The sequence below is a fragment of the Corapipo altera genome, unplaced genomic scaffold (assembly GCF_003945725.1).
Source record: "Corapipo altera isolate COAL_440 unplaced genomic scaffold, ASM394572v1 271, whole genome shotgun sequence".
Lineage (NCBI taxonomy): Eukaryota > Metazoa > Chordata > Aves > Passeriformes > Pipridae > Corapipo > Corapipo altera.
In genome coordinates this window covers 2,833,950-2,860,323 of record NW_020884935.1, presented here as the reverse complement: position 1 = coordinate 2,860,323, position 26,374 = coordinate 2,833,950, and the positions used below count along the sequence as shown (strand labels likewise).

The following is a 26,374-nucleotide window of genomic DNA, read 5'->3' as shown; positions in this document are numbered from 1 at the left end:
GGTACCGCCCGCGGGCACCGGCCCGGCCCGAGCGCGGGGGGAGCGGGCGGGGCGCGGGGAGGCGGCCCCGGAACGGCCCCTGGGCCGGTGCCCGGAACGGGTGCCCGGAACGGCCGCCGGGAGCGGCGGTTTGGGCGGCGAGAGGCCCGGGGGGAGCCCCGGAGGGGGGTTAAAACCCGCCGCCGCCTCGAGTTGCCCCTCACGGGGCGTTACCGCGAACGGCCCCGTGAGGGTCCTGCCCTGGCGCGGCCCCGCGGAGGGGCAAAAATGCGCGGAATTCAGGGCGCTCCGCGGCGTTTTGGGGGAGCCCTCGGTTGGATTCGACCTTTGTGGGTCCCTTCCGAGCCGGGATATTCTGTGAGTTCTCCTCAGACACCGCCCCAGCCCAAACACCCCCGAGCCCTCCGCGCCTGGTCCCGGGCCAGGCAGGGCAGGATGGAACTGCTCCGACCGAGGGATGCTGGCGCCTGGACAACCGGCCCCAAATCCTGTGGCTGCCTCAATTAAGCGGAAAAAAAAAAATAAAAAAAATAAAAACCAAACCCATCGCCTTTCTTGAGCTCTTAAATAACCCGGCTGATCTGTTCATTCTTGTTGTGTGTGTATAGACATTGAAGTCCTCACGAGAAAATGCAGGGGAGGTAATTAAGGAGCAGGAATTTTGGTGGGTTCTTTTTTTTTTCTTGTGTCTGCATAAAAACCCGTGTTTGGTGGAGGAGTTAATTTACTCGAGCTCCTCGTGCAGCATCTCTAACGGGAACACGGCGTTTGCAGTCGGTGTGTTTTCATCTTTTTCTGCAGCAGAAAAGCTGGGGTTTTATAAGAAAGAATATTTCTCACACCAGAGCTCTGTGAGCAACCTGAACCAAGGTGAACTTAACGCCTTCTTTGCAAGGGTGTGGGTTCCTGTGTCACTTGAGCCCCTCCACTCCCAGAGCGTGGCTGGATCCTACCAACAGCAGTGCCCAAATTTCACATTCTTGGACTGCACATTGATGACCTACGTATGAAAAGCACCATCGCATTTCATCCAGTTTTTATCCATGGATTTTTTTGTTTTTCAAGTTGCTGGAACACGCAGCTTGTTTGTTGTCTGCAACACAGTGGAAAGGCAGCCAGCCCCTTCCTGCCTTCATTTGCATGCCCCTCTTTGCCTGGAAGAAATACCTGTTCTCGAGGACACAGTGGCTTTGAAATAGGATACTGCCTGCAATCTTTATTGTAACATCTGACTTCAAAAGAGACAGTGCTGGGTTGAAAGGGAAGGCATGCTAAGGAGCTGATCCTTAAAAATAATGAGATCTGTTAAGAAGTTACTAATGTTTAACAAAAGGTTAAGGATAAATGTAATCAGCTCTGCCCTCTCATCATATTTTTTCCATCTTGCAGCCCCACAAAAAGGTAATTTGGTGAAATTATGGCAGCAAAGGCAAAACACTTTCTTTTTCCCCAGTCCTCTGATTTACTGTTATTGAAGTCAGTGGCACACTATGGTTGAACCATTTCAGTGTTCACAATTGAAATATCTTAAATTTTTACTAATTATGTAACAACTAAATAAAAGTTTCTGATTTTTTTTTTAATATATCTTTGATCTGTACAAGGTTGCTTGTACAGCCCGGAGTGAAGTGAAATGCAGTGTTGCAGCACCCAGCTGACAGCTCTGGGGTGTGTGTGGAGAAAGTGCCTGCAGAGTGTTCACTGCTCACATCTTTTCAGCCCCACTGCAGTGCTGTTTGCTCCCACAGACCCCGGGATCAAAGAATGCCCCCTTGCATCTCTGGGCTCTTCGAGGGGCCTGGGTAATTATCTGTATTCATGGCCTGAATATTCAGCATTAATAACCACACTTTGGGGCAGAGCTCACTGCATTTGTTATTGACAATAAGCAATGAGAATTAATTGTCCCTCATTAATTCAGTGGTGAACAACTTGCAGAATCACAGAATTATTCAGGTTGGAAAAGACCTCCAGGACCGTCGAGTCCACCCTGTGACTGATCCCCACCTTGTCACCCAGCCCAGAGCACTGAGTTGTTCCTTGGACACCTCCAGGGATGGGGACTCCACCACCTCCCTGGGCAGCCCCTTCCAAGGGCCTGGAGTCCCCTTCCATGAAGAAATTCCTCCTGAAGTCCAACCTGACCCTCCCCTGGCACAACCAGATGCCCTTGGTTTGCTGGCTGTGCTGCAAACCCGCCTGTGTGGAGCTCCCAGGGCTCTGCCCAGACAGCCCAGACCTCCCACGGCATTTCTGCTTCACCCAGTGCACTTGGCACCTGGGCAGCTTGTGCCTGTCCAGACACAGCTCTGCCTGTCACACCCAGTTCATGCCTTGGTTCTGAATCACACCCATAGGCTTGTGCTCACAGGCAGAACTCACTGCAGGGCCTGGGCTTGAAATATTTCAAAAATTAATATCCATGAGTAAATTTGCATAAACGAGTAGTGCCGTTCAGTTCACGAGGGAGGCCTTTCTTCCCCAGGCAAGGCTAGAAAGTGCTTTAAAATAAATACATCCACCAGTTACCAGCAAACTGCTGTAAACACACAACTGTTTCTAAGACATTGTTGCCAATTATTGCATTTGTCCCCAGGATAAACCAGGCTGGATCTCTTTAATTCTGGAGACTACTTGGATTTCACTTGGAAGCAAACAAGCAGGAACTCAGCATGGCCACAGCTTTTAATCCTCAGACTTCACCCTTCTGTTGGCCAGGGGCTTAGAGAACCTCACAAGCTTAGGAATCTTCCACAGCATGGCTGCCTAAAGGAATCTGATTTAGAGGCTCAATCTCCAAAGGTTTTATGATTCATCACAATTGATAGAGAGGAGAAATATGAAATATGGCCCCTGTGCACTGCTGTAACTGGACTGACATCAGCCATCTATCATCAGCTACCATTTGTATTCTAAAGTATTTATATCCCATTATTGAATTCCTCACGCTCTTTAAATATATTTCTCTTCTTGGCAACCTTATGAGATCAGGAAGAACTGTCACAAAGAGGGGGTTCAGCTCTGGCCTTGCAGGAAGACTGAGAAACTGAGCACATCCCTTGTCAAGGCCCTGCCACTGCATCGCCCTTTTTTCCACCTGCACCCTGTTTGTTTGCTAATAAAAATTAATGCCAAATATTCCCCCTGGAAGATATCTCTGCTGACAAAATACAGTACTCAGTGAGCTGCTGTTTCAAGTCATTTTACAGACAAGGAGGTGGGCCCTGAGTACTTTGAAAGCTGAAGCCCCTGGTGCTGGTCCTGCAGGCTGGGGGTGAATGAGTTTGGGATCTTTGTATTTTCTTATAAAAGGCTGTGCTGCTCTTATTATCTGCACCACAACCTCCAACAACTGCTTTATGAATTCATGTGCAGTAGAGTTTACCCTTCAGAGCATCACACTTTATCCAGGGTCTTCATTTGTATTCATCAGTGAGGATGGAAATAAAATTTAGCTTTAATTCAAAGGCTAATTTAGATTTCGGTATGTGATTAACATTCCACATACAATTACTACCATCAAAGTCAAGCATATGCATAAATCTTTGCAGGACTGGGGCCAAAAATATTTTTAAGTATCCACTTATTCAATATATTTTGTATAAAGAATTATTCTTATCTATTATTTATTCCAGGGCCTTAACTACGTAAATCTTGACACAGCTAAGCCTCTCTCTATATAATTACTCATTTTCTTACTTTTCATCTGGCTTCTCCTCCATACATCACTACCTAATTCCACCAGCCCTTGGGTATGAGCACAGTTCACTAACTGTAAATACAATTCACTCCTAGGAGCAGCAGGAATATTCAGCAATCTCAAAACCTAAGTTTTCAGGAAAGCATGTAACAACTTCCAACAGCATTGACTGTATAATCTGGTAACAAGGATCATTAAAAAATAATCAATACTAAATAACAAAAATCTATACTAAATTATAAATTATTGCAATATAGGAAAAGGGAGGAAAAATACTAATTTTTCCATATACCACCATTCAACTACAGCAAAGTCCAACTAGTCCACTCAGAGTGGGAATCACCAAAACTTTAATGCTATATTTTTGGCGTGCAATATGGTCATAATTAAACAGTTAACAAACATATACAAGTGCAATATGCACAGTGCAAAGGCAGCCTTGCTGTGGATTGTATCCACCAGGACATTCACAGCACCGGTCATGACATTTGCCAGCAAGAAAAACAGCAGCTGGTTTTTGTTAATAGCACTGATCAGGCAGGGCTGTGGCAGCTCGTCTTCCCTTCCCACCGGCGCGGCCGCTGTTCCGAGCTTTTTGTTGGAATTAGGGGGCTTCCCAACGCTCCAGCTGCAGGGCACGCTGGAGCCCTTCACCAGCAGCTTTGTGAACACCAAGGTGAGATCAGTGGCTACAAAGAAGACAAATAACATCAGGGAGTGGGCGATGACCCACAGGCAGAAGGAGAGGTTGGCCATCCGGCGGGACACGGGGTCCGCGTGCGCCTGGGACACGTGGAGGGACACGAACAGCACCACGACTGTCAGGGCCAGAACCCGCAGTGCCCCGAGCCAGCCCTTCACTGAGCTCCTGCACTGCAGCAGCCACAGCCCCACCTGGACACTCGCCAGGTAGGTGGCCAAATACCCAACGAGAGAGAGCAGCCCCTCCCTGTTGGCATCCAGAAATCCAACCCTGCTGTCCCTGCCGCTGCTCCCGTGCAGCAGAAACGTCTTCAGAGAGGTAGTGTTGAGAATGAGCTGATGAAGTGCAGCCAGAGTTAGAGCCACGATCCAAGACTTATTTTTAGGAAATATGGCTAAAAGCAGAGATGCTGCAAGTCTCACGGAAGCCAAGGTAAAGAAGAAATTCCAGTGCACTCCGTACTCCGACGTGTGTTCGTGGTAATCCATGGATTTCACGCTCAGCAGTCGCCCCACGCCGAGGGAAACCAAGGGCCAAACGGAAAAGAGCTGCCTGGCCAGGTTGGAAAACTTGGGCTGTGTCACATGAGGCTTCTGTCGCACCTCAGGACAAACGAGAGCGTTGCCAAAGATGAAAGCTCCGACCCCCAGATCCATAACTCCCGTGCCGTAGGTCTCGGCTTTGGCGTATCGCCTGGGATACTGCGGGAAATCCACGGCCAAAATGCTGATGGTTGTCAGCACGTTGACATAGACACGGAACACGGTTACTGCTGGAATGTATTCGGGATCCAAGCGTGTCTGCTGGAACTCTTTTACAATTTGCCCAAAGGGCACTCTGGTCTCCTGTTTTCTCTGGCTGCATATTTTGGAAAATATTCCGGCGCAGAAGGCGGCGAGGAGAACTGGCACGAAAAAGAGGACTGGAGACAAGACCGTGCAGGAGAACAGCAGAGGAGATACCAGCACCAGGAAGTCCAGCAGCAGGCTGTGTTTCCTGGAACTTACAGGTTTTCCATAGTGCAGGTGGTACAGAATTAGGAGGAGCCCTCTGCAGAGCAGGCACAGGGGAGGCAGGGACAAGCCCACGGAAATTTCCAGCAAACTAGTTCCGTTCAGGTTGCTGATAAAGGCTTCTTTCAGCTGTTTTTGGGACATTCTTCTTTCTTCCTCTGAAAACACAAACGTGACCTTGAGTTAGTTTTGTAGCACAGTGTAGCGACTGAGGCAGGGACACCCTTGCTGGTCAGCAAGAGAATCCTTTGTTATTTATTTCAAGCCTCTATTTACAGAGGAACTCGTTTCATTTCTGGTTTGTGAGCTAAGCATCTTCAACCTATCAACAAGCAATACTTGGCCCTATAAATTTACAGTATGCATACTTCTACCTACTAACAAACTAGTGTTCATCTTTACACCTGTCAGCTTTCTTCTTTTCTTCAATCATCTTGTTCTGGATCATGCAACCTTTGGCTCCATTCACCTTGTAGACACTTCCTCCCACCTTCTGCCACATTCTCTTCCATTCTGGTAATGTCCTTTGCTTTGGTAACCCTTTAAGTTCTGCTCTGGTCCACGATCATTCACAGAACAGGGGTGTCAAAACTCCTTAAAAAGGCATCTTACATACCAGTTCATTAAAACACCATTGATTTCAGGAGTTATTGAGTTACTTTTCAATTTAAAGAACACAGAGCAGCACCCCCGAGCTGGAAACAGTGGTTTGGGAAGCTGAGCAGAGTTACAGGCACGTGGAAGACTTGGACAAGCTCCAGCATTACCCATCCTGCTGTGCTCCAAGATTCTTCGTATATATGTGCTTAAGATCTCTAAATACCAGATACTCCACTGACTATTCCCATCGCGAATAATCTTACTGTATGTCCCGCTCTGCAGAACACACTTTGCCATCTCCTCTATAGTGTAAATGAAACAGTTATGTAAAAAGGAACTTTGCGATGCCAGGTCAGCAACAAACCCGGCGGCTGAGATCCCCCCTGGCACCTCTTTGAGGCAGCCCCAGCCCAGCCCGGCTCCTCTGCCTCCGGGAGAACACCCGTGAAACGTCCACAGCGTTAATAAAGAGCTCAAAGCCAGCGGGTTTCGTCTCCCCCGCGGGATCTTACCGGGAGCGGGGCCGGCGCGGGGGGCGATGGCACAGACCGGCGGGGCCGGGGCCGTGTGCGTGTCCCGCATCGCCCCGGCCCGCAGGTAAAGCCCGGCCGCGCTCGCCGCCCGCACTTTCGCCAGCGGAGCCGCTTCCGCAGCTCCCGAATCCCCGCCCGAGTCCCCGCCCGAGCCTCCGCCTCCTCCGCCCACCGCTGCCCCGCTCCCGCCCGGCCCCGCTGCCGCCCGCGGTAAGTCCCGCACCGGCCCCTTCCGTCCCACCCCACCCGTCCCGTCCCATCCCTCCCATCCCGTCCCGTGCCTCCCGCCGCCCCGGGATCGCCCGCCCGCTCCAACCCCGGCCCCGCTCCCGCCCCGGCGGCAGCGACCTTGGGCTCCCGACACCCGCAGGGAGCGGCCGGGAGGGATCCCGCGTCCCCCGGGATCCCGCACAGACACAAAGGCCGCTCCCGGGGAACCGGCATGGGCCGGGGGGATTTGGGATGGGGGTCGCGGGGTGCCCCGAGCTCTGCGAGCATCAGCTCAGGGATCGAACGTGGCGCTAAGTGGTGTTTTCATGCCAGGTAAGAACGGAATAAGGAATGGAACAGGAATAGAGAATAGAGAATAGGAATAGAATAACTAAATAGAATAGAATAGCTAAATAGAATAGAATAGCTAAATAGAATTATAATATTATATATTAGAGTAGAATTAAAATAGAATATCGTATAGTAGGATTGGAATAGAATATAATTATAATAGACTATAATAGAATTGGAATAGAATTAAAATTAGAATAGAATTAAAAATATTCTATCTAATTCTATCCAGAGATAGAATTAGAAATAGAGTGGTAGTAGTGGCAGTTTTGGCTGCTGGAAGGACAGAATTCTTCCTGGCTCTGTGACTGGAATCTCTGTGTTTACCACAGAAATCCGAAGGGCTTGACTCACCTTGGGTTGGCTCCACAGTTTTCCAGAGGAAGCAGGAAGGGGACAGCAGCCTATCTCGTTTCTGCTGCAGCACCAACTTCTCTGAGTCACAGCCTTTCCAAAAGCACTGGCGGCTCCTCCGATGCCGTCAGACCACAAATCCTTCCTATTTGGGCAAACAGAAGGAATTTAACAAAAAGCTGCAATTTCTTGCCCTATTAATTCAAGAGAAACAAAGCATTTTATTCCTGATGTAAGGAAAGGTTCATTATTCTCTCCAAATCAGCTTTATTTGCAGGGGCAGCAGAACATGTGACCCTCACTGATAGTCTGGGTAGACTTCCAGTGTTGCCTGGTCCCACTGGGATCAGTAATTCTGTCTGAAGCCTTTGGGCTTTGCCTCTGGAGAATGACATGTCCAGAGTTATTTGGTTCTAAATGCCTTTTTGTCTTATTTAAGCATCCTTCAGCCTGATTTGAATGAAGTACCCTAAAGTAAGGCTCCTCTCCAGTGTTCCCATCCACAGGCCTGGACAAGATGCCAAAGCAGGTAAAGAGAAAACCAGGAATTGTGAGTGCTAATTAAATTTTACTACCAGGAAAGAATTCTTGGCTTATTTCCATGCAGTCAAGATTAGGTAACTACTAATAAATATTCAGCCCTACTTCATGAATTGACTGGACCTCTTTACTGTGGGTTTGAGCTGTGCTACCAACAGCAGGCAGGGATCTCTGTTGTGCCCTTGGCTTTAACAGGGCAGGTACCTAGCACATCCTTAAGGGTATTTATTCCCTTCTTCATTTTCTTATCTAACCTCTCCTTTCCCTGGAAATGACAAACAGGACCTGGAACCTCTCTTAGTTTTCCATTATGTTTGTACAATAAGTGTGTCCTTCCAGCCAATCTTGTCAAGGGCACGGGAGCCCAGAGGCAAAGATTTGAACACTTTTGGTGATTCAAAGGGGACAAATCTTCAGCTAATGCAGGCCAGCTCTTCCAGCACCACCATTTCTCTGCCCTGGCTGTGGTGTGTGTACCCTGAAAATGAAAGTCTCTGCTGGGAAAACTGCAGTTGTGTTGGTCCACAGTTGGACACGGGAGCAGTAGAAGAGCTGGAATAGTGGATGAGGTGAAAGTCCAGCTGGATTCAGCCTTTGACTGGTGCTGATCTGACACCCCCTCTAGGAAAACGGCCAAAAAGGAGACTCTCTCGTCCAGAATGACCTCAGTGAATCATTTGAAGAAGAAGTTAGAGCCTTCCTCAGTGATGAAGAGAAACTGCACCTTTTTGATGACCTCACCAAAGTTAATCCAGTGACAACCACGACAGGTAGGAGCAGCCAGGGGAGGATCTCCTGAGGAATCACTTTCCCTGGCTACTGATCTGAGGTAGTTCCTGCTCTTATTGCATTAATACTGCCATGAACACAGTAGTTAAAGATTCAAAGCCTATTAAAGCCTTTTCTGAGCCTTTGAAAGTCACACTTAGCACACTCTGCATGCAGAGCTCACATGGGTGGTGTTGGTTCAGGCAGCCAGGTGTGAGTTAACACTGTTGCAGGACTTCTGCAGGACCTTGGCACTGCAGTTTGGTGTTACTGAACACATCAGAAAACGAGCTCCAACTTAGATTCCAAATATAGCCATGAAATTGGTCTTAAAAAGTAAATTCCTCCCTCAACTTTTAAAGATGTTGTTAGAAGCAGCTAAGGCCTGTTCCTAGCAGAGATGGGGAGTTCTTGCCTGTTTGTTGTGCAAGGGAATAGATTTGCCCTCTAGGACTGTGTGAAAAAAAGAAAAAAACCAGGATTTATTGAATGGAATAGTAAATCCCTTAAGATTTTTATAAATAAGGGCAACACTTGAAGACATTGTTGTGTACATTAGACCCATATCTCTCTTGGTCACCTCATTCTCTGTTAAACCTAAAAGGTAACACACCTGAGGATTTCTGTTCCAAACAGGCTCAGGATGAATCAAATATACTTTGCAAAAGGTGCTCACAGAAGGTGTGTTTTTCAGTTCTGAGATGTCTTCAAGCAAGATACAGAGCCAACTTGTTTTACACCAATGCTGGCTGCAGCCTCGTGGCTTTAAATCCATTCCAGCCTTTCTCCTGCCTCTATTCCCCTGAGCTTATGAGAGAGTACCATGTTGCACTTCGTCCTCAGGTAATGCTTGTATCTGAAATAACTGTCCTTCTGCAGAACCCAGATGTCAGGCTCCTCAAAATCTGTATGAGCAAAACAGTCCTAAAAGCTAAAACCCATTTCTAGTGAAATATTAGTTCTGTGAAAAGAGCAGCACTGTTTTCAGGTCAATGTGAGATGACCTTTACCATCCATTGCTATTGAACTGTGTAATTACTGTTCTCTTAAATCTGAATATTCTCTTTCACTGCCAGGATTTAAAACCTCACATCTTTGCAGTGGCTGAGCAAACCTACAGAAACGTCCAAAACCAGATGGACCCTGTGAACCAGTCTATCATTGTGAGTGGGGAAAGTGGTGCTGGGAAGGTAAGAAAATTTCTTTTTTTTTATGACATTGCTCTTAAGTTTTGAGATCTGCCAGTGATTTGTAGTGCAGAGTATTGCAGTGAAGGAGCAGAGATGAATTAAAACCCCCTCTGATGGAGCACGTAGCCAGTCTGCTCCAGTGTGACTCTCTTGAAATATGTGTGAAGCATTAAGTGATTGCTGCAGTTAAACACACTCTGCTTAATATAGCTGCTCTTCAGGTGACATCTGTCATTTCTGGGAGGGCTGGGTTTGAATCATTCAACAGGAACTGCACCTGAGTTGATGCCCCAGCCTGGTCTGTCCAGGAGCTCGTGTGGGTCTCAGCAAACCCTGTGCAGAGACTTAGATGGAGCAGAGAGTTCAGAGCCTGTCCTGGGCCCCTCCCTGCTCAGGACAATACTGAGGGTATTTTTAAGCCTGAGAACAAACTGATTTGCTGGGTGTTAATGACTCAAAATCCGTTTATATTCCCTTCATCTTAAGACACTGGCTGTTAATTCTGGCTGAGCTTCCAGATGGTGACATCTCAATGAAACTGCCATTCAGCAAAGCACTCCCACTCCAACAGTGTTTCAATGTGTCCGTGGCACAGAGTTTCCACTGAACCAGAGCTATCAGCCTGACACAGTTCCTCTCTTTAGCCTCCCCACCAGCTGCACACTGTGTCTCCAGCAGCCAGCACTGCTCACTGACTGACACAGCTGATAACATGGGAAAAACAAGGCCCTATTGTCAAGCCTCTCTCTTGCAGACCTGGACCTCTCGCTGCCTTATGAAGTTCTATGCCTCTGTTGCTGCTTCAGTTATCTCCCCAAAAGGCAATGAAACCGTGGAAAGGATAGAGAGGAGAGTGCTGGACTCCAACCCTGTCATGGAAGCATTTGGTAAATGAGGCTTTTTTAACAGCAAAAAGCAGTAATGGCCACTGTGGGAATTTTCTTTGTTGGTACACAAATCCAAGCTATGTCTTGGTCCTCTCCTTAAAAGTAAACTCTCAAAATACAGGATCAAATCACCCTTACTATCTGTATGTCCTGCATGGGAGAGTGGAACCACTCTGATTATTCTGTCCCTGGCAATTCCACAGGCAACGCGTGTACCCTGCGGAACAACAACAGCAGCCGCTTTGGGAAGTACATCCAGCTCCAGCTGGACAGGTAACAGTCACTCTGTCAGCCCCCTGTTGTCTTGTTCCTTTAAACCTTCACAAGCCTGTTGCTGAAGTCTGCCACAGAATATTTGATCTGCCTTCAGAGTGTATTTTGGTTTTGCTGGCAGCTCACAGTGTTATTATTTCCCTTCTTGTTTCTGCAAGCTCTCACCCTGATCTCTCAACCAGAGCAGGGGAAGAAGAGAGATGCAGTTAAGAACTCTGAATGAAATACAAAATTAGGCTTGCACAAAACTGAAGGTGAACTGCAAAGCATTCACAGTCAGTTGGTGTCACAAAACACAGCACCTGTTGGATTCTGTGAAGAGGTTTTGTTGAAATCTTTGCTCTTTTTCCCCCTCTAGATTCCACCATCTGAGTAGTGCTTCCATTCAGACTTTCCTTTTGGAGAAGACCAGAGTTGCCTATCAGGCCCCCAATGAAAGAAACTTTCATATTTTTTATCAGGTTTGCCTTCAGTTAATTTTGCTGCGTATTTCTGACAAACAGTGGGATGAAATCACCAGATTTAGCACAGTTGCAACTTTCAATAATTAACATTTTCCCTGTCTGCCAGGCTTCCAAATTAAATCACCCTCCCAGTATGTTATTCTTCCTTGTCTGTGAGCTGTAAATATCAAAGGCACAATTTGATCTTTACCTTGTTTTCTGCCTCCAGATCACAAAAGGTGCTACTGCAGAGGAGAGGCTGGAGTGGAACCTTCCAGAAGGGGCTGAGTACCACTGGCTGCCAAATCCTGAAAGAAAACTGGATGGTAAAGATGACTTTCACTGTCCATTAATAACAGCTGGAACTGTAAAGGAAGGCAGGCAAAAATATGTCCTGTTCAATGCTGTGACCCAGGGCCACCTGCATTAGTGGGACTCTTTTGAAGTTTCAGTTTGCACTATTAAATCTTAAAACTCAAACCTGGCTGTTTCTGGCTGCTGAATTTGCATCTCTGGGGCTGTGTTTTGAAACTGTCTCGTCTCTGGATGGGCTTCAGCACCTGCTGCCTCACTGCAGAGCCACAGAGGCAGCACTGAGTCAGGGACTGGGTTCTCCACCCTGTACTGGGGGATTTACCCAAACTGCCTCTGGCTCCCTTGGTGTCCTGTGACAATTCCAGCCGAGCTGGAGCTGTGCAGTGTCCTGCTTGCCTGTGTTTGTGTGCATGGCTCTGTTTTAACCAGCCCTTGTTTGGCTTTGCAGAGGACAGCTTCGAGGTGACCAGAGCTGCCATGTGTCACCTGGGCATCGAGCGCTCCACGCAGAGCAACGTTTTCAAGGTCAGGTACAAAGAGGGGACACCACGAGGCTGCTGGGGGTGTTTGGAGTGTCCTCCTGCTGTGGGATTGCTGCAGAAGGAAACCTATGTCAGTGCAGAGCAGGGGCTGGTTGGTGCTCCTGCAGCAACACATCGGGTTGCACAGCCAAATATTAGATCTTAACTAAAAGCCTCCACCTGTGAACTGCAGTTTTCCTTCAGGAACTGCAGCACGAGGGATTCACACAGAAGCTTGGAATGTGTTTGCTTCTTCTGGTGCAGAAATGCTTTGACTTGTCCTGTTCCTGGGGTTAAGGAAGGCTCAGAGGACACTGCCTTGGAGGGGAGCTGTTTTAAAAACCTCAGTGATTGTGTTTCAGGTATTGTCAGGCCTTCTCCACCTTGGGAACGTCCAATTCTCTAATCCAGTGGATGAATCTCAGCCTTGTGACCTGGAAGACAAAACCAAAGGTGAGGCAACAACCATGCCATGCTCCAGGGAGTCCTGATGGAAAGGATTACTGCACCCTTCTGCTGATATAGACTATCAAGGTCATGAGCAAACCAAAATTTAAGCTTGTTTTTGTGAGTAAACAAAACTCTAATGCTCCCCTGCTCTGAGAGACAATATCCTTCTGTGACAGGTCAAGGCAACTTCAGCATCAGTCAGTGATTTTCAGCAGGATTATTGACAGAACTGTGACTCTTGATTGCAATCTCACCCTGACATCACAAGACTTTGCAGAAATCTGACCCAGAGTGGAGAGCAGGGCTTTTAACATGAAAGCTTTGAAGTTTTCATGATAAAGACTTGAACTGAGTAACAGATAATCTGTTAAAATTGCAGCATAAATACAGGTGGTTCTGCGTGTCTTTAGGAGGCTTGTGGGTCTAGTTTTCCTTCAGAACCAAAACTGCCCTGAACAGTGAAGTTTCCTACTAGGATTTCACAAGCTCTATTTAATATTAAATTATTATTATCAAGATCTTAAATGCTTTGTTAGCAAATACTCGTTCTTCTACATTTTCTGGTTTTTTCCTTGTTTTTTTTTCTCTGGCCATGACTGATTTGTCTACCTGGATTTCAAGGTCTCTGCTCAAAAAAGGTGAACAAGTAACAAAGACTAGAGAGACTCTATAAAACACCAACTTCAGTGTGGCAAACTTCAGAATTGCTTGGTATTGTTTTATTTTAAATAGAGTACCTGAAATTCTAGGGGAACTCTACATCCAAATTAAGAGTCTGGTCTTGCAAAACTTGCTCCCAGGTTTGGGTAAAAAAGATCCAAAGTCCACATTAAAGTTGGTGAGCTCATGGAAGTGTCATTTTCCTACACTATCAACCTTCCAGAGCTTAAAGGATCTGCATCCAGGTAACCTGGCACTGTTTGTCCTCCTGAACAAGGCTTTGTGAAGACCACTGGAGATCTGCTGAAGATCCCTGTGGAGGAACTACTGGAATCCTTAAGAATTCGGACAATAACTGCTGGGAAACAACAGCAGGTGTTCAAGAAGCCCTGCTCCAGAGCTGAGTGTGAGACCAGGAGGGACTGCCTGGCCAAAGTCATCTACGCCAGGTACGGCCGTGCCAACCCACGGGGCTCTGGTGAGGGAAGAGGGAGGCAGAGGGATTTACTTCCCCTGGCTTTCTGCTTGGATTCCATCACTGTAACCCCCCCTTCCCCTCTCAACACCCCTTCATTCTGCTGTGCACTGGCAGAGAATCCTTCAGAGTGCTGCTGTTTCGTGCCAGAGATTTCTGTTCCTTCCCAAGTGACACCGATAGGAACAGCAGGAAAAGAACTCTGCCCTGCAAGCAGCTTCCACCCAACCCCACTGTCATTGCAGGTTGTTTGAGTGGCTCGTTCTGGTCATCAATGAGAGCATCTATGCAGATCCATCAGTGTGGACCAGCTTCATAGGTATGGATATTCCATATTCCACCCTGGTTTCACTGAAAGTCCTTCAAGCTGCTCCTGGACTAAAGCTCACTGTCTTCCAACGTTCCTTCTAGGCCTGTTGGATGTTTATGGTTTTGAAGCCTTCCCTGAAAACAACCTGGAACAGCTCTGTATTAACTATGCCAACGAGAAACTGCAGCAGCACTTTGTAGCTCACTACCTGAAGGCACAGCAGGTGAGACCCCACTAAGAGAAAAAAAAAATCTAATTTTAAACCAGCATCTTTTGTCACTTGAATTGTATTTCTGTGCCTCTGGTCAGATTGCAACCTTCAGGCAGTAAGTAATGCCACAGAAACCAGTGGGATGTAACAGTGGCTTTTTAAAGAGGAGAGTGTGGGGCAGTTGGTGGAATGACACAGCTTTCTGTCTTGGGGACTGGAAATCTGTTCCTTGTTATCCAGCTCCACTGTTAAACTGTGCCTGTTAAACTGTTTGCTTTTCCTCAAAGAGCTGAACACTTTAAATTCTTGAGGTAAGTGCAGCCTAGAGATTCTCTTGGAAGCTGCTGCTCATAGCCATGTTAATTCTCTTCCTCGAGCACAGAGTCCCCAAAAGAGTTGGGAGCTCCCAGACTGAGCTCAGTGTGAAGGCAGAGCCCAACAGACCCCTGTCACCCCAACACCCACGTGGTACCTGTGGAGGCCTCGTGCTGCAGGGGAGCAGCTCCATGAACCAGCTGCTGTGTTAGTACCTGTAAAACCAAACCTCACTGTGCATCAGCTTTTGGGGTTTGTTAGGAATGCTCACAAATTGTGTTGTTTCACACTAGAGGAGGTATTTGCACCACGCTAAAGGCTCTGCAGTCCCTTGCCTCACTGGTCACACACTGCTAATTCCAGTTCTCATGAGTGCTCTGGGGGCACAGAGTCCCTTCCAGGGCTGCTCCAGTTCCCCCCCAGTGCAGCTCCATTACCACATTGCTCTTTGCCATTAACTGCATAATCTGGGAAATTATTTTCTTTATGGCACCAGCACACTGGCACCTCCTGCCTCCCAGCATGGCTTTGTCAATTTGTTCAGGAGATAAGTGTTCCTGTGACTACAGTTTGTGCTTTCACATTCCCAGGCTTTTTTTCCCTGCCTGCCCTCGTCAGTGTGCCAGGGGTTAATGGTCAGTGAAGATGGAAACCGAGTTCAAGCACACAATTACTTGCCTTGAAACTGCTCCATGACCTCTGTTTGCTGCTCCCCTCCCAGTCACTGCCTGCCCTCTTACCTCTCTGCCTCTGGCTGGGGCCCAAACCACTTAAATGCCATTAGTGGCTGTGCTGAGCAAGCTTTTGGCAGGAGACTTTTAAAATAACTGCCCAGAGCTTGAGCTTGTTAAGCACTCCTGACAGACTGTCCTGTAGTTCAGCATAAATATTGTGCAGATTATTTCAACTAATATCTTTCTGTACTTCCTCCTGGATCAGGCTTTAAAAGGAGCCCAGTTAGTAAAGCCTGGCACACAATGGCTGGTTTAGGGTTGTGTCCCAGTCTAAGGAAGGAGTTCTCCACATTCCTTGCCCTTCAGGGCAAATCTCAGCACAGCCAGGACAGGCTTTGTGTGACTGTAGCCTCTGTTCACTCTCTAAAGCAGCCTTGCAGCTCACTCTGATAAATCTGTGAGGTGCCCAAATACTCAGACAAATTGTTCCAGCAGGATCTGATCCACACTCAAAAGCTACCTGGGCAAGAATACCCTTGTTTGGGTTTTTTTTCTCATCTTGCTCTTAAACTCGAGCTGAGCTTTGGATGAGCAGCTGAGCTGGGATTAACTCATTAAACATTAACTGCATCAACTGCACAAGACACACAGTTCCAGGCTCTGGTGCCCTCTGCTGCAGGATGATCCTTTCCCTTTTCCTTCAGGAAGAATATGCAGCTGAAGGCCTGCAGTGGTCATTCATAAACTACCAGGATAACCAGAACTGCCTTGATCTCTTAGAGGGAAACCCTCTCAGCATTTTTTCCTTGCTGAACGAGGTAAGTGTGATCTAAACCCTGAACTTTTTTGGCCTAGTTTCCTGCCTTTGTCCCACAACACCAAAGAAAACATGAACAGAAAACTTGTCAGATACACAATTTCTGCAGAGCTCCGTTTTCAGAATAATCATGACACTGCTCCCTCATATTCTGAGTATCTTTCCTGCTCTGATCCTGGATGTTCTGATTCAAATACGAAGCCTCAGTTACTTCCCATCCTCCCCACCGCCCCCCCAATATTCCAGGGCTTGCATGCTGTAAAAGCAAAAAGGCTGTGATTTTAAATTGAAGTGGTTCAGCTTTCAGAGTCAGCTCTTTGTGACAAATCCTGTCTCGTTTGCAGGAGTGTCGCCTGAACAGACCCTCCAACACCGCCCTGTTCCAGACTCGCATTGAGAAAGCCTTGGCTAGTAATCAGTGTTTAAGTCGAGACAGGTTTAGTAAGAAGCCCAACTTCATCATCTCACATTATGCTGGCAAAGTCTGCTACCAGCTGGCAGCAATGGTGGAGAAGAATAAGGTAGGTGTTTTCAGAGAGAGCTGTTAAATCTTACAGACCAAATCAAAGCACCGCTAACGAGTCTCTTCAGGGGTGTGTGCTGGATGTACACACCTTGCTCCAAATAAATCCTTCAGGCCATGTATAGCTGGGTAATGTTCTTGCTCTGGTTTTCAGTCCATCACTGGCACAAACAATTCCTTTGTTAGACCTTGCAGCTGAGGATTAAGTGGACCATCACCAAATCAGGGCCTCTCCCATTCCTGGGGATGCAGAACTGTTAATGGCATCAGGGCATTTTTATAACCATAAACAGAGTGCTTCATTTCCCCTAAAAAAATCAGGTGAGTTTATGAGAAACAAGAGCATGGACTTTACTGGAAATTCTGGAAGTATTCAAATTTTGGCCTCGTGCCATCAGGGAATTAGTAAAATAGGTGATGCAATAAAACACCATCTCTTAACTAAAAGGAATACTTCTAACAGACTTTCTAATGTTTGCTGCAGACTGTCCTTTTAAACCAGTGCTGAGGCTTCTGGCTCACTCAAGCTGAATAACAAGAACAATGGAGGGAGCAGTCACACATTTGACTGGATCTGCTAAATATTCAGGCAAACATTGTTTTCTGTTCCCAAATCTGACTGTGAATGAATGGACATGGTCAGATTTGGAACTGCAGCTGTGGTGAAATCAAAGCTGGCGTCAGAAATACTGTTCCATCTATTTATGTGGAATTTTCAGTCATTTGCAGAGGTAGCAGTGTCTGCCCAAGTCCAGACTCTAACACATCATGTCTGTGTTTGCAGGATGCTGTTCCACCAGAGCTGGTCCATGTTTTGCAGAACTCTAAGGACTCTCTGCTTCAAAAATTATTTCCTGTGACAGAAAACAACCAGAATAACATCAAAACCCAGAACAGAGCACCTGTTGTTACAGTGGTGTCCAAGTTCAAGGTACATCCTCTTCAGCTTCCTGCTTTCCACTGCTGCCTCCATGACTAGATGAGAAAACAGGAGCTGGATGAAGATCAGTAAATGATGTAAAAATGAAACAGCTGTAAAACAGAAACAGCTTCAGACTCCTGATATTGTCTGGGTCTTAACTCCCTCTGATTTTACCTTTAACAGTTGGGCACCTGCCTTTTTGATGCTGCTTCTTACCTGTTCCTCTTGAGGGGTTGGTGTCAACGGATGGCCCTGCTATAATTTTTGGAAACTTTCTGAATTTACCATCAACAATTTGATGAAAGCATCCACAGAGTGGATTTTTTTTTGCTCAAGTCGTCCCTGTAGAATTGCTCTGTGTCTGTAAAGCCATCCTTGCAAAAAAACAGCTCCCTGGTTTTGACAGAAGACCCCTGATGAGCTGAGCTCCCTGTGGAGGAGCTGTCCCTGATCCCTCCTGTGTGTGTTTTGTGCAGAGCTCCCTGGAACATCTCATGCAGATTTTGAACAGGACCACTCCACACTACATCCGCTGCATCAAACCCAACGCTGACTGCAAGGCCAGGACTTTTAAAAGAGAAGAGGTAACTTTTCCAAAGCCTTTCCTCACTGAGAAGCTTCCTGGAGATGTTGTGGGGTCTTTCCATTGCAAAGCTCCTCTCACAGCACATTTTGAAATAGCTGCTTCTCCTTTGAGGCTGCAGAGATAAATCCCCCTTCAGAGTCACTGATGGTCCTTGTCCAGAACAGAACCTGTGAGCACAGCAGCTCTTCCAGGAGCAACTTATGTGTTGCTGTAGGAGAAGTTCTCTTCCCAGGGCACTCCTGGGTTATTTGGGGTGCTGCCCTCCCAGCCCTCAAACAGATGAGGGTGATCTGGAGTGCTCAGCAGCCCTGGGCACGCAGGGATCTTCCAAACAAAGCTTTCCTTGCTCCTGGAGTGCAGGACAAGTTGGATGAGACCAGCTGAGGACTTTGGGAGCAGAGCTGTAACTAGAGACCCTCATCTGATGGGAAAACAAGCAGCTGGAGTGTTGCTGCCTTGGCTTTAAACACTCATAGAATTTGCTGAGTGCACAATAGTGTTAAAATAATAAGGAGAAAATAGTATTAAAATACCCCCCACTGGCTTTTCACGTGCTGCTGCATTCGGTCAGTCAGGGTGTGGATACCCCAAGAGAGGAGCAGCTCCCACAGACAGTGTCACCTAAACCATCCCCATTTATGCCTCAGGTTCTCAGCCAGCTGCAGGCATGTGGAATAGTCGAAGCCATCACCATCAGTGCAGCAGGATTCCCTGTCAGGTGAGTCCAGACTTCTTGAGCATAACCCACTTCTGCAGCAATTAGTGGCATATTAGTTATTCAGAAGAGCTTATAAGCAAGGAAACCCAAATATTTTGCACTTTGTTTTAGGCCTCCAAATTACTGATGCTTTCAAAGCTGTCTGAGAGCTCACTGTACCTTTCCAGCCTGAGAAGCTGGGGAAGAGATGTTTTGATGTGGACTATTATGTACTAAATTTTTTCTAACTGGACGTGGCTTCACAGCAACATTTTTGGCAATTAAAATTAAATCATAAAAGGCATTTATCCAAGTGTAGACATCTCAGAGCTCAGCATCCCATCACAGCCTTGCTGGGCTTTCTTGACCACCTTTAGAGGGTGCAGAGCGAGGCCTGAGGTAGTCACAGCTCAGCACTGATGGGGTGAAGCTCATCATTGTCATATCCAAGCACAATTCCTGCCCAGTCTTTGCTACAGGCACTACTGGGAGTTTGTAGGTTCTTGCCTGTTGGTGACTCTTCAGGCATCAGTCTGTTTGCATTCCCTGCACTGGATCTCTGAAGCCATTCTGCAGTTGTTACCCCCAAAGGATAAGTTCTTTGCCACAGTGGTGACTCTTCCCTGGAATTCACTGTGTGTCTGTCTGCCAGGATCCCCTTCCAACGTTTCACTGAGCGCTACGAAATCCTGAGAAAGTCCTGTGGGCCCAGTAAAAGAAGAGTCTGTGATAAAAGCAACTCTCACACTGCTGAGGAAAAAGGTATGTTTGTGCAGACAATCCCTCTGCCATCAAGTAAAATTACCACTGCACCCATTTGATATTGCATAGATCAGGTGATTGTGTTCAGCACGAGGGACACCTCTGTTCTCAGAATACTTCTCTAATCTGTCACCAGTTGGAGTTTCTAATTTGCCTAATGCTTACAGCAGGCTCTTTTTAAAATCTTTCCTCTTATTGCTGGTTTTCTGTGTTCCTCTTGGCTGGAACAATTACAGTTACAGTGGTGTCTGGGGTTTCCCCCGCCCAGTATCATTTGATTTAGAGTTGGTTCTTTAGCAGACTTGAAAAACCTCTTACCTTTTGGCTCATGTTCCTTCTCCTTCCTTTCTTTTTTCCCCCACTTTGCTTCCTTGCTGAATCACTGACCTTCCAGCTTACCTGGATTCTGCTGCTTCTTCCACCTTTTGCAAACTTCTTTTTCTAAGCAAGAGCGAGGATGGACTTTAAAAAACACAACCCAGTCTACAAGGTAATGCCTTTACTATGAACCCCTAAAAGGAGGAGCTCGTCAGGAGGTTACATTTAATACTGAAGGTTCCTGCAACCCCCTTCTCTCTCCCCAATTAATCCCATCTTCACCCAGTGGGTCTGTTCCATAACCAGCAGGAAGCAGGACCAGTAAGTACCAGCCTGTTCAGATAAGTAAAATGTCTGGATATCCATTCACCGGCTGGAAATGGAGTGGAGGAAGGAAGTACAGGCTGGAAAATTACTTACACACTGTATCTTTCCCCCTCAATTACAAACCCATTAGCTGCAAAGCCTCTGTGTGATAGGTTCTTAGTCCTTTTTATCTTTAGGGGGTAATAAGCTGCAAACAAAGCAAAACAAATTTCCCAAACACGGGGATAAGCTTTTGGTTCCCTTATCAGCCCGGCCTCATGAACACCATCACAGGCACCAGATGTCTTCCTGTAGGCAAGAATTGCTCCTATTTGTTTTCAGTACCTTAAAATGCTCTCATCTCCTTAGAAATATTTATAGCAGAAAAGCAAACAGTATCCAGGATGGAAGGATACAAAGCCCACTGCAGGAACTCCCGCAGCATTGCCTTGAACAACACAATCTCTTTCAAGGACAGCTCTGAATTACGTCTGAATTTGCAGTTAAGATTCATCTGGCCAACCTCTTTGTCTCATGATGTAAAAAGCTGTGCACTGTGTCCCACAAATGGTTTTAATAACCTCTAATTGCTGCAATAAAGTCCTGCTCAGTACCTGACCCCGCAGCTGCTTCCGATGCCCTGGGAAGGCTGGAGACCTGTGCACAAGTTGTTTCCCCCTCCTGCACCTTTCAGTACATTAAGGCTGAGTCCAATTCCTTGCTTTTTGTTCTTTGTTCCCAGTTAAAACACCTCCCACACTGGTTGTCGGCACCTGGTGAAACCTGTGCTGTCCCATTTTACCCCACACCACAGTGAGGTTGAGTGCTCTCAGCCATCACCTCCTCCCCTCTAGATGGCCAAGAAATCTCAGTGTGAAGACAATTCCTTGGTCCTGATTTCCAAGTCTTGTGACTCCTCCTCCTCAATGCTTCGTTTCCAGGCGAGACTCCAGTGATGGATGAAGACAAAGCACCACGTTCTGCTGTTCTTGAGATCCTGCAGAACGTTGTTATGGGACAAACCACTGCTGAGCAAACAGGGAGTGGAGCAGGAACCCCCTCAGTGTACTGTGGGAAGACCAAAGTATTCCTGGCCAGTTCTGTGGTAAGTTGGCTGACGATTCTGGAGCTCACCTGCCCAATGGGGATTCTGGCACAGGTATCACCATGGTGGGGGCAGTGCTCCTGCCAAGCCAGTGTGACCAGAATTGGGCATTTTCCTTCAAATTACTCAACTCAATCAGGCATCCATCAGAGCCCAGCCCTCAGGAGCACTTTGTTTAATGGCCTCTGTGGAGCCAAGGGACAAGGAGCTGCACTTGTGTCTAGAACTGTCAGGATTCTCCCAATTCCAGGAAAGATTACAGCTTTCCTTACCTTCAGCTGACAGATTTGGCTACTCCAACTGGCCCACACAGCTTCCTTGGGGAAGAAGATGAAGGAGACAGAGGTACCTTTGCCAAGCTTGCAGGATGCAGCCATAGAAGAACCCCCTTCAGTGGAGCTGGTTTTAAGCCAGCTGCTACTGAGACCCCCCAACTACTTACATTTTTGTTTCCATATTATCTAACAAGCACTAATGGAGTGCTGTCACTTCCAACACCTAATCCAGCAGTGACAGGACACAGGAATGAGGATGTGGCTCTCTGACAAACACCAAGAGGCTGCAGAAAAGGGAAGAGTTGAGAGCACAACTCTGCCCTGAGTACTAACTGCAGGCTCCTGTCCCCACTGCAGCTGGAGCTACTGGAAGCCAGGAGAGCAGAGGTGTTAAATGAGAAAGCATTTTGCATTCAGTGTTGCTGGAGGAGGTTTAAGCAGAAGAAGTTTGCCAAGGAAAAACGGGCTGCAACTGTCATCCAAGCAGGTAACTCCACAAGGGTGTGGCTGGAACAACAGAACAAGGAATGTTTCCAGTTGTATTGGGGGATTAAAGTGGCAGGGGTGGTGAAGTGCCACCTCTTACACTGTGTGCCAGAGCTCCTGAGATTGTTTGTACTCAGCTTTGTTTCCACTGAATCCTCAGCTGTCCGTTCCTGGCTGGCCAGGAGTCAGTTCCGAAGGATGCGTGGGGCTGCCAACGTCATCCAACGTGGCTGGAGGAGATGGAAGGTGAGGGTGTGGGCACAGGGAAGCACAGGAACTCAGTCACTGAGGCTTTTTTTTTTAGAAGGAATCTCCCTCTTAGTAGTTACTACTCTGCCTCAACTAACTACAAAAGCAGCACTGTCAGTGCTCCATTAAACTCTTCTCCAGCTGGAGAACAGAGGATGCCAGTCCTGCTTCTATTCTGCAGCATAAACCCATTCCTTACCTTCATGGCAATGCCCCAAAGGGTCTGCTGCCCTTTCAGATTCCCTCCTTTTCAGACTCTTTAAATTCTGCTCAAGGTGTCTGAGAACCTCGTTGAATATTGTTCCTTATCTTCACCAGGCAAAAATGGCCGCGTTGGCAGCAGCAGAACTGGATGAGGGGGAAGGGAAGGAGTTCCCAGCTCCTGGAGCCACGGTGATCCCGGCCAAACCGCCTTGTTCCTTGGACACAGCGTGGCCTGGGCAGGCCATTGTCCAGTTCTGGCCCCTGGGCCTTGTCCTGGCTGCTGCCCCCGTCACGGCCACGGGGCCCCGCAGGGACCTGGCGCTGCTGGGCTGGCTCAGGGGGCTCCAGGACAGCGGCTGCTCCAGGCTGGAGAGCCCTTCCCTGGGCTGTGGCATCGCTTCCATCAGAGCTCTCCCACAGGTAACCACCTCACAGACCCCAGCCAGCACTGGGGAGGGTGCCAGGAGTTCAGGAATAGTCCTGGATACCATTTCCTACCAACAAGCCGCAGCCACTGGCTGCCCTCAGGAACTGCACCTTGTTACAAATCACTTTGGGGGGTTTTTTGGAAACTTTTCTGAGGTTGCATAAAATTCTGGGTGCAAGAACCGGTCACAGTTACTGCAGGTAGGCAGAAGCAGTAGCAAGTTCAGCACTAAATACTCCAATCTCCAGAGTTTAAGATAATTCCAGTTCAAATTACAGTATTGGTACTCACTTCTCTGAAATCCATTTGTACTAAAACTCCTCTGGAGGTCCTCTTCTATCCTCACAGTCACTGGTTGCTCAGAGACACTAAGCATGAACAACAAAATCACCTCAAAAGCTGGCCAGCCCCCCCAGCTGACCTCTCCACCTCTCTTCCTTGCAGGGCTCTGTCAGGTTCCACTGCAGGAAGTCCCCCCTGCACTATTCCAACGTCAGCCCCCACAGGGATGCCTGTTCCATCACGGGATTCAACCAGATTCTGCTGGACAGAAAGGAGCTCCTGCCCACATAGGCCTGGCCCCTGCACACCTCTGCCTTCAGGGAAGGGATCTCTGCAAGCTGCTGCTTTCAAATCACTCAATGGCCACTGCTGCTACCTCAGAGCTTTCACCTCCATGCCTTGTACGTAAAATACAATGTAATCTAATATAGGTCAAATTTGGGAGGTGTGGGGGCCATTCCTCCACACAGGCACATGTTACAGGAAATATCAGCACTATGAGAACAATCAACTAAACCAGATCAGGTGCTCTAAGCAATAAATACTTGAACTGAAGGCTGCTGGCACTACCTGGAGGAGCAAGAGGCTGGTCAGGAGAGAGCAAATAATGCAAATATTCCTGATTCCTGCTGGGTTCTCAGAGGTACAACCCCTCCTGACTGACCCCCAGTGTTCCCCAACACTGGCACACTTCTGACTGACCAAGGGAGGGAGGAGCAGCCAACCTAACACTGAGGGCAGATGTCTCAGGGAAAAGCAAGACTGGGCTCTTGCTTTTTTCTCTCTCTGTGACCAAAATATATGAGCTGTCACAGCTGCCAGGCGTTTCCAGAGCTCCCCAAACAGCACTGCCCTGCCCATGGTCTCATCAGAGGTGCCCTGTACCGTCCTTTTCTTGCTCATGGGTCTCGAAAATGTTCAGCTCCTCTGTGTGTGTCATTTTAAATAATCTGCTCCACGCCTTGTCAAGGTGTCTGACTGTCCCAAACAACGAACAGAAACATTTCAGAGTATTTGTCGATTAAAATAAATGCAAATATATTTAATATTGTCACTGTGAAGTAGCATTTCCCACGGTTGCCAATATTTCTGTACCAACACTGCACAGTTCAACCCCAAGTCTCTAAAAATCTCTGTCAACTCCAAATTGAAATCAGAGCACTGAAATCCAGGGGCAAAGTGACCAGAGCCTGAGGAAAGACACAGAATGGAGCAGCTCTGCAGCACAAAACCTCAAGGAAAGGAAAACGTGCTCACTCGGGGAGGATGTTCTCCTTCTCGGGAGGCTCCACAATGCTCAGGCAGCAATCTGCAAACTCCACAAACAGGGGCTCCTGCATGAACCTCCTCATGAGGGAGCTTTTGTCTTCTGCCTGGTCGATGGTGAGGAGCAGCTGCCGGAGGTGTGGGTTCAGCAGCAAACCCCTCAGTTCTTCTGATTCCCCTTTAAAAAGAAAAAAAAAAAAGATAAATAGGAGTAATCTCAAACGGTTACAAACAAAGTTAAGACCTTCCTTATTTCGCAAATAAACTTTCAAAGAGACTGGGGAAAGGCCAAATATCTGATATTTAACTCTTTAAGGCCTTGCAACGAGCTGCACGACTGGGAGCAGCTCCAAGCAGAACTCCTGGGAACGGGGAGTATTTCTGCTAAAGCCCCACCATCCCCGCACCCGGCTGACTCCCGAATTCCCAAACTCACCTAAAAGCTTGAGTTTCTGCAGCGGGACGCGGTCCTGCTCATCCTCCTCGCCCAGGATGTCCTCCAGGGACCAGGGGCCGTGTGCGGGGCTCGGCGGGGCCGCGGGGGGACCCTGCTCCCTGTCCCGCTCCCCGTCCCGCTCCTGGCTGGAACGCGGCGCGCAGCGCTCTGCGGACACACAGCGGGTCAGCCCCGGGGCAGCCCCGGCCCCGCCCGGCCCCTCCCGGCCCGTACTCACCGCGGTGGGTCCGGCAGCACCGCACGGAACAGCTGCGGGAGAGACAACGGAGCGTGAGGGGCCGGGGGGGGCCCACACCGGCACCGAGCCCGCCGGGCCCTGCCCCCCGTGCCCCCCTCGCTCACTATGTGCTGGCACAGCGCGGACAGCGGTACCGGCCCGTGTCCCGCTCCCTCAGCCCCGTCCCCTCGCTCACTATGAGCTGGCACAGCGCGGGCAGCGGTACCGGCCCGTGCCCGTCTCCCCGCACTCCCCGCACGGCCCCGCCGCCCTCATGGCCGCCCCGAGCGCGTCCCCCAGGCTCGCTAATCCACCGCCGAGCGCGTCCCCCAGGCTCGCTAATCCACCGCCGAGCGCAGCCCCCCAGGCTCGCTAATCCACCGCCGAGCGCGTCCCCCAGGCTCGCTAATCCACCACCGAGCGCAGCCCCGCCCGCTCCGGGAACCGGGATTATGTAGAAATAGAGATGGAAAATGTTGATGTCTAGAGATATCAGCAGATATAGAGAGAGATAGAGACATCTAGAGAGATATAGAGAGATTTACAGATATATATATAAAATCTATAGATATATATAGGTATCTACAGATATATAGAGAGATATTAGGTATTTATATATAGATAGATTTCTATATTATATAGAAATAGAGATGGAAAAAGGTGGACGGATAGAGATATATAGAGATATATATAGAGAGATAGAGATATCTAGATATATATAGAGAGAGATCTATTGACATATAGAGATATCTATAGATATATACAAGAGAGATCATATATATATATAGAAAGATATATTTGCAGATATCTAGAGAGATGTATCTACAAGTATATAGAGAGATAGAGATGCAGAGGCAGAGAGAGATCTACAGATATATAGAGAGGTACAGTTATATATCTCCAGATATATAGAGAGATTATATATGGGGGGGAGAGAAGGAGGGAAGTGGAGAGAGTGAGAGAGAGAGAAATTAGGTAG

The 26,374-nt window shown here is 47.9% G+C and overlaps 3 protein-coding genes across 6 annotated transcripts; 1 reads left to right on the top strand and 2 right to left on the bottom strand.

Moving 5' to 3' along the window:
- Positions 1 to 3,971: 3,971 nt before the first annotated feature.
- PIGW (phosphatidylinositol glycan anchor biosynthesis class W) lies at positions 3,972 to 11,873 on the bottom strand. 2 transcript variants are annotated; one of them, XM_027660292.1, is made up of 3 exons: positions 11,777 to 11,873; positions 7,465 to 7,609; positions 3,972 to 5,574 (listed from the first exon to the last, which is right to left on the bottom strand). In XM_027660292.1, exon 3 carries the CDS (start codon positions 5,558 to 5,560, stop codon positions 4,040 to 4,042), a length of 1,521 nt encoding a protein of 506 aa, XP_027516093.1. In that variant the 5' UTR covers positions 5,561 to 5,574; positions 7,465 to 7,609; positions 11,777 to 11,873; the 3' UTR covers positions 3,972 to 4,039. The 2 variants fall into 2 exon arrangements, with proteins under 2 accessions (XP_027516093.1, XP_027516094.1); XM_027660293.1 differs by lacking the exons at positions 7,465 to 7,609; positions 11,777 to 11,873 and adding an exon at positions 6,529 to 6,570.
- MYO19 (myosin XIX) lies at positions 6,718 to 24,446 on the top strand. 3 transcript variants are annotated; one of them, XM_027660288.1, is made up of 25 exons: positions 6,718 to 6,759; positions 7,904 to 7,993; positions 8,630 to 8,774; positions 9,467 to 9,615; positions 9,849 to 9,962; positions 10,717 to 10,849; positions 11,053 to 11,122; positions 11,481 to 11,583; positions 11,795 to 11,891; positions 12,329 to 12,405; positions 12,764 to 12,854; positions 13,789 to 13,960; positions 14,232 to 14,305; positions 14,398 to 14,519; positions 16,201 to 16,314; positions 16,658 to 16,834; positions 17,621 to 17,767; positions 18,235 to 18,342; positions 18,992 to 19,062; positions 19,694 to 19,803; positions 21,369 to 21,532; positions 22,165 to 22,294; positions 22,454 to 22,539; positions 22,861 to 23,166; positions 23,618 to 24,446. In XM_027660288.1, the coding sequence occupies exons 2-25, from the start codon at positions 7,982 to 7,984 to the stop codon at positions 23,744 to 23,746; spliced, it is 2,901 nt and encodes a 966-aa protein (XP_027516089.1). In that variant the 5' UTR covers positions 6,718 to 6,759; positions 7,904 to 7,981; the 3' UTR covers positions 23,747 to 24,446. The 3 variants fall into 3 exon arrangements, with proteins under 3 accessions (XP_027516089.1, XP_027516092.1, XP_027516090.1); XM_027660289.1 differs by lacking the exon at positions 6,718 to 6,759 and adding an exon at positions 6,932 to 7,092; XM_027660291.1 differs by lacking the exons at positions 22,165 to 22,294; positions 22,454 to 22,539; positions 22,861 to 23,166; positions 23,618 to 24,446 and adding an exon at positions 20,198 to 20,293 and having other exon boundaries at positions 21,369 to 21,480.
- ZNHIT3 (zinc finger HIT-type containing 3) lies at positions 17,315 to 25,696 on the bottom strand. Its single transcript, XM_027660294.1, has 5 exons — positions 25,592 to 25,696; positions 25,396 to 25,427; positions 25,158 to 25,325; positions 24,562 to 24,899; positions 17,315 to 17,326 (listed from the first exon to the last, which is right to left on the bottom strand). Exons 1-4 carry the CDS (start codon positions 25,669 to 25,671, stop codon positions 24,709 to 24,711), a joined length of 471 nt encoding a protein of 156 aa, XP_027516095.1. The 5' UTR covers positions 25,672 to 25,696; the 3' UTR covers positions 17,315 to 17,326; positions 24,562 to 24,708.
- Between the last annotated feature and the right edge of the window lie 678 nt (positions 25,697 to 26,374).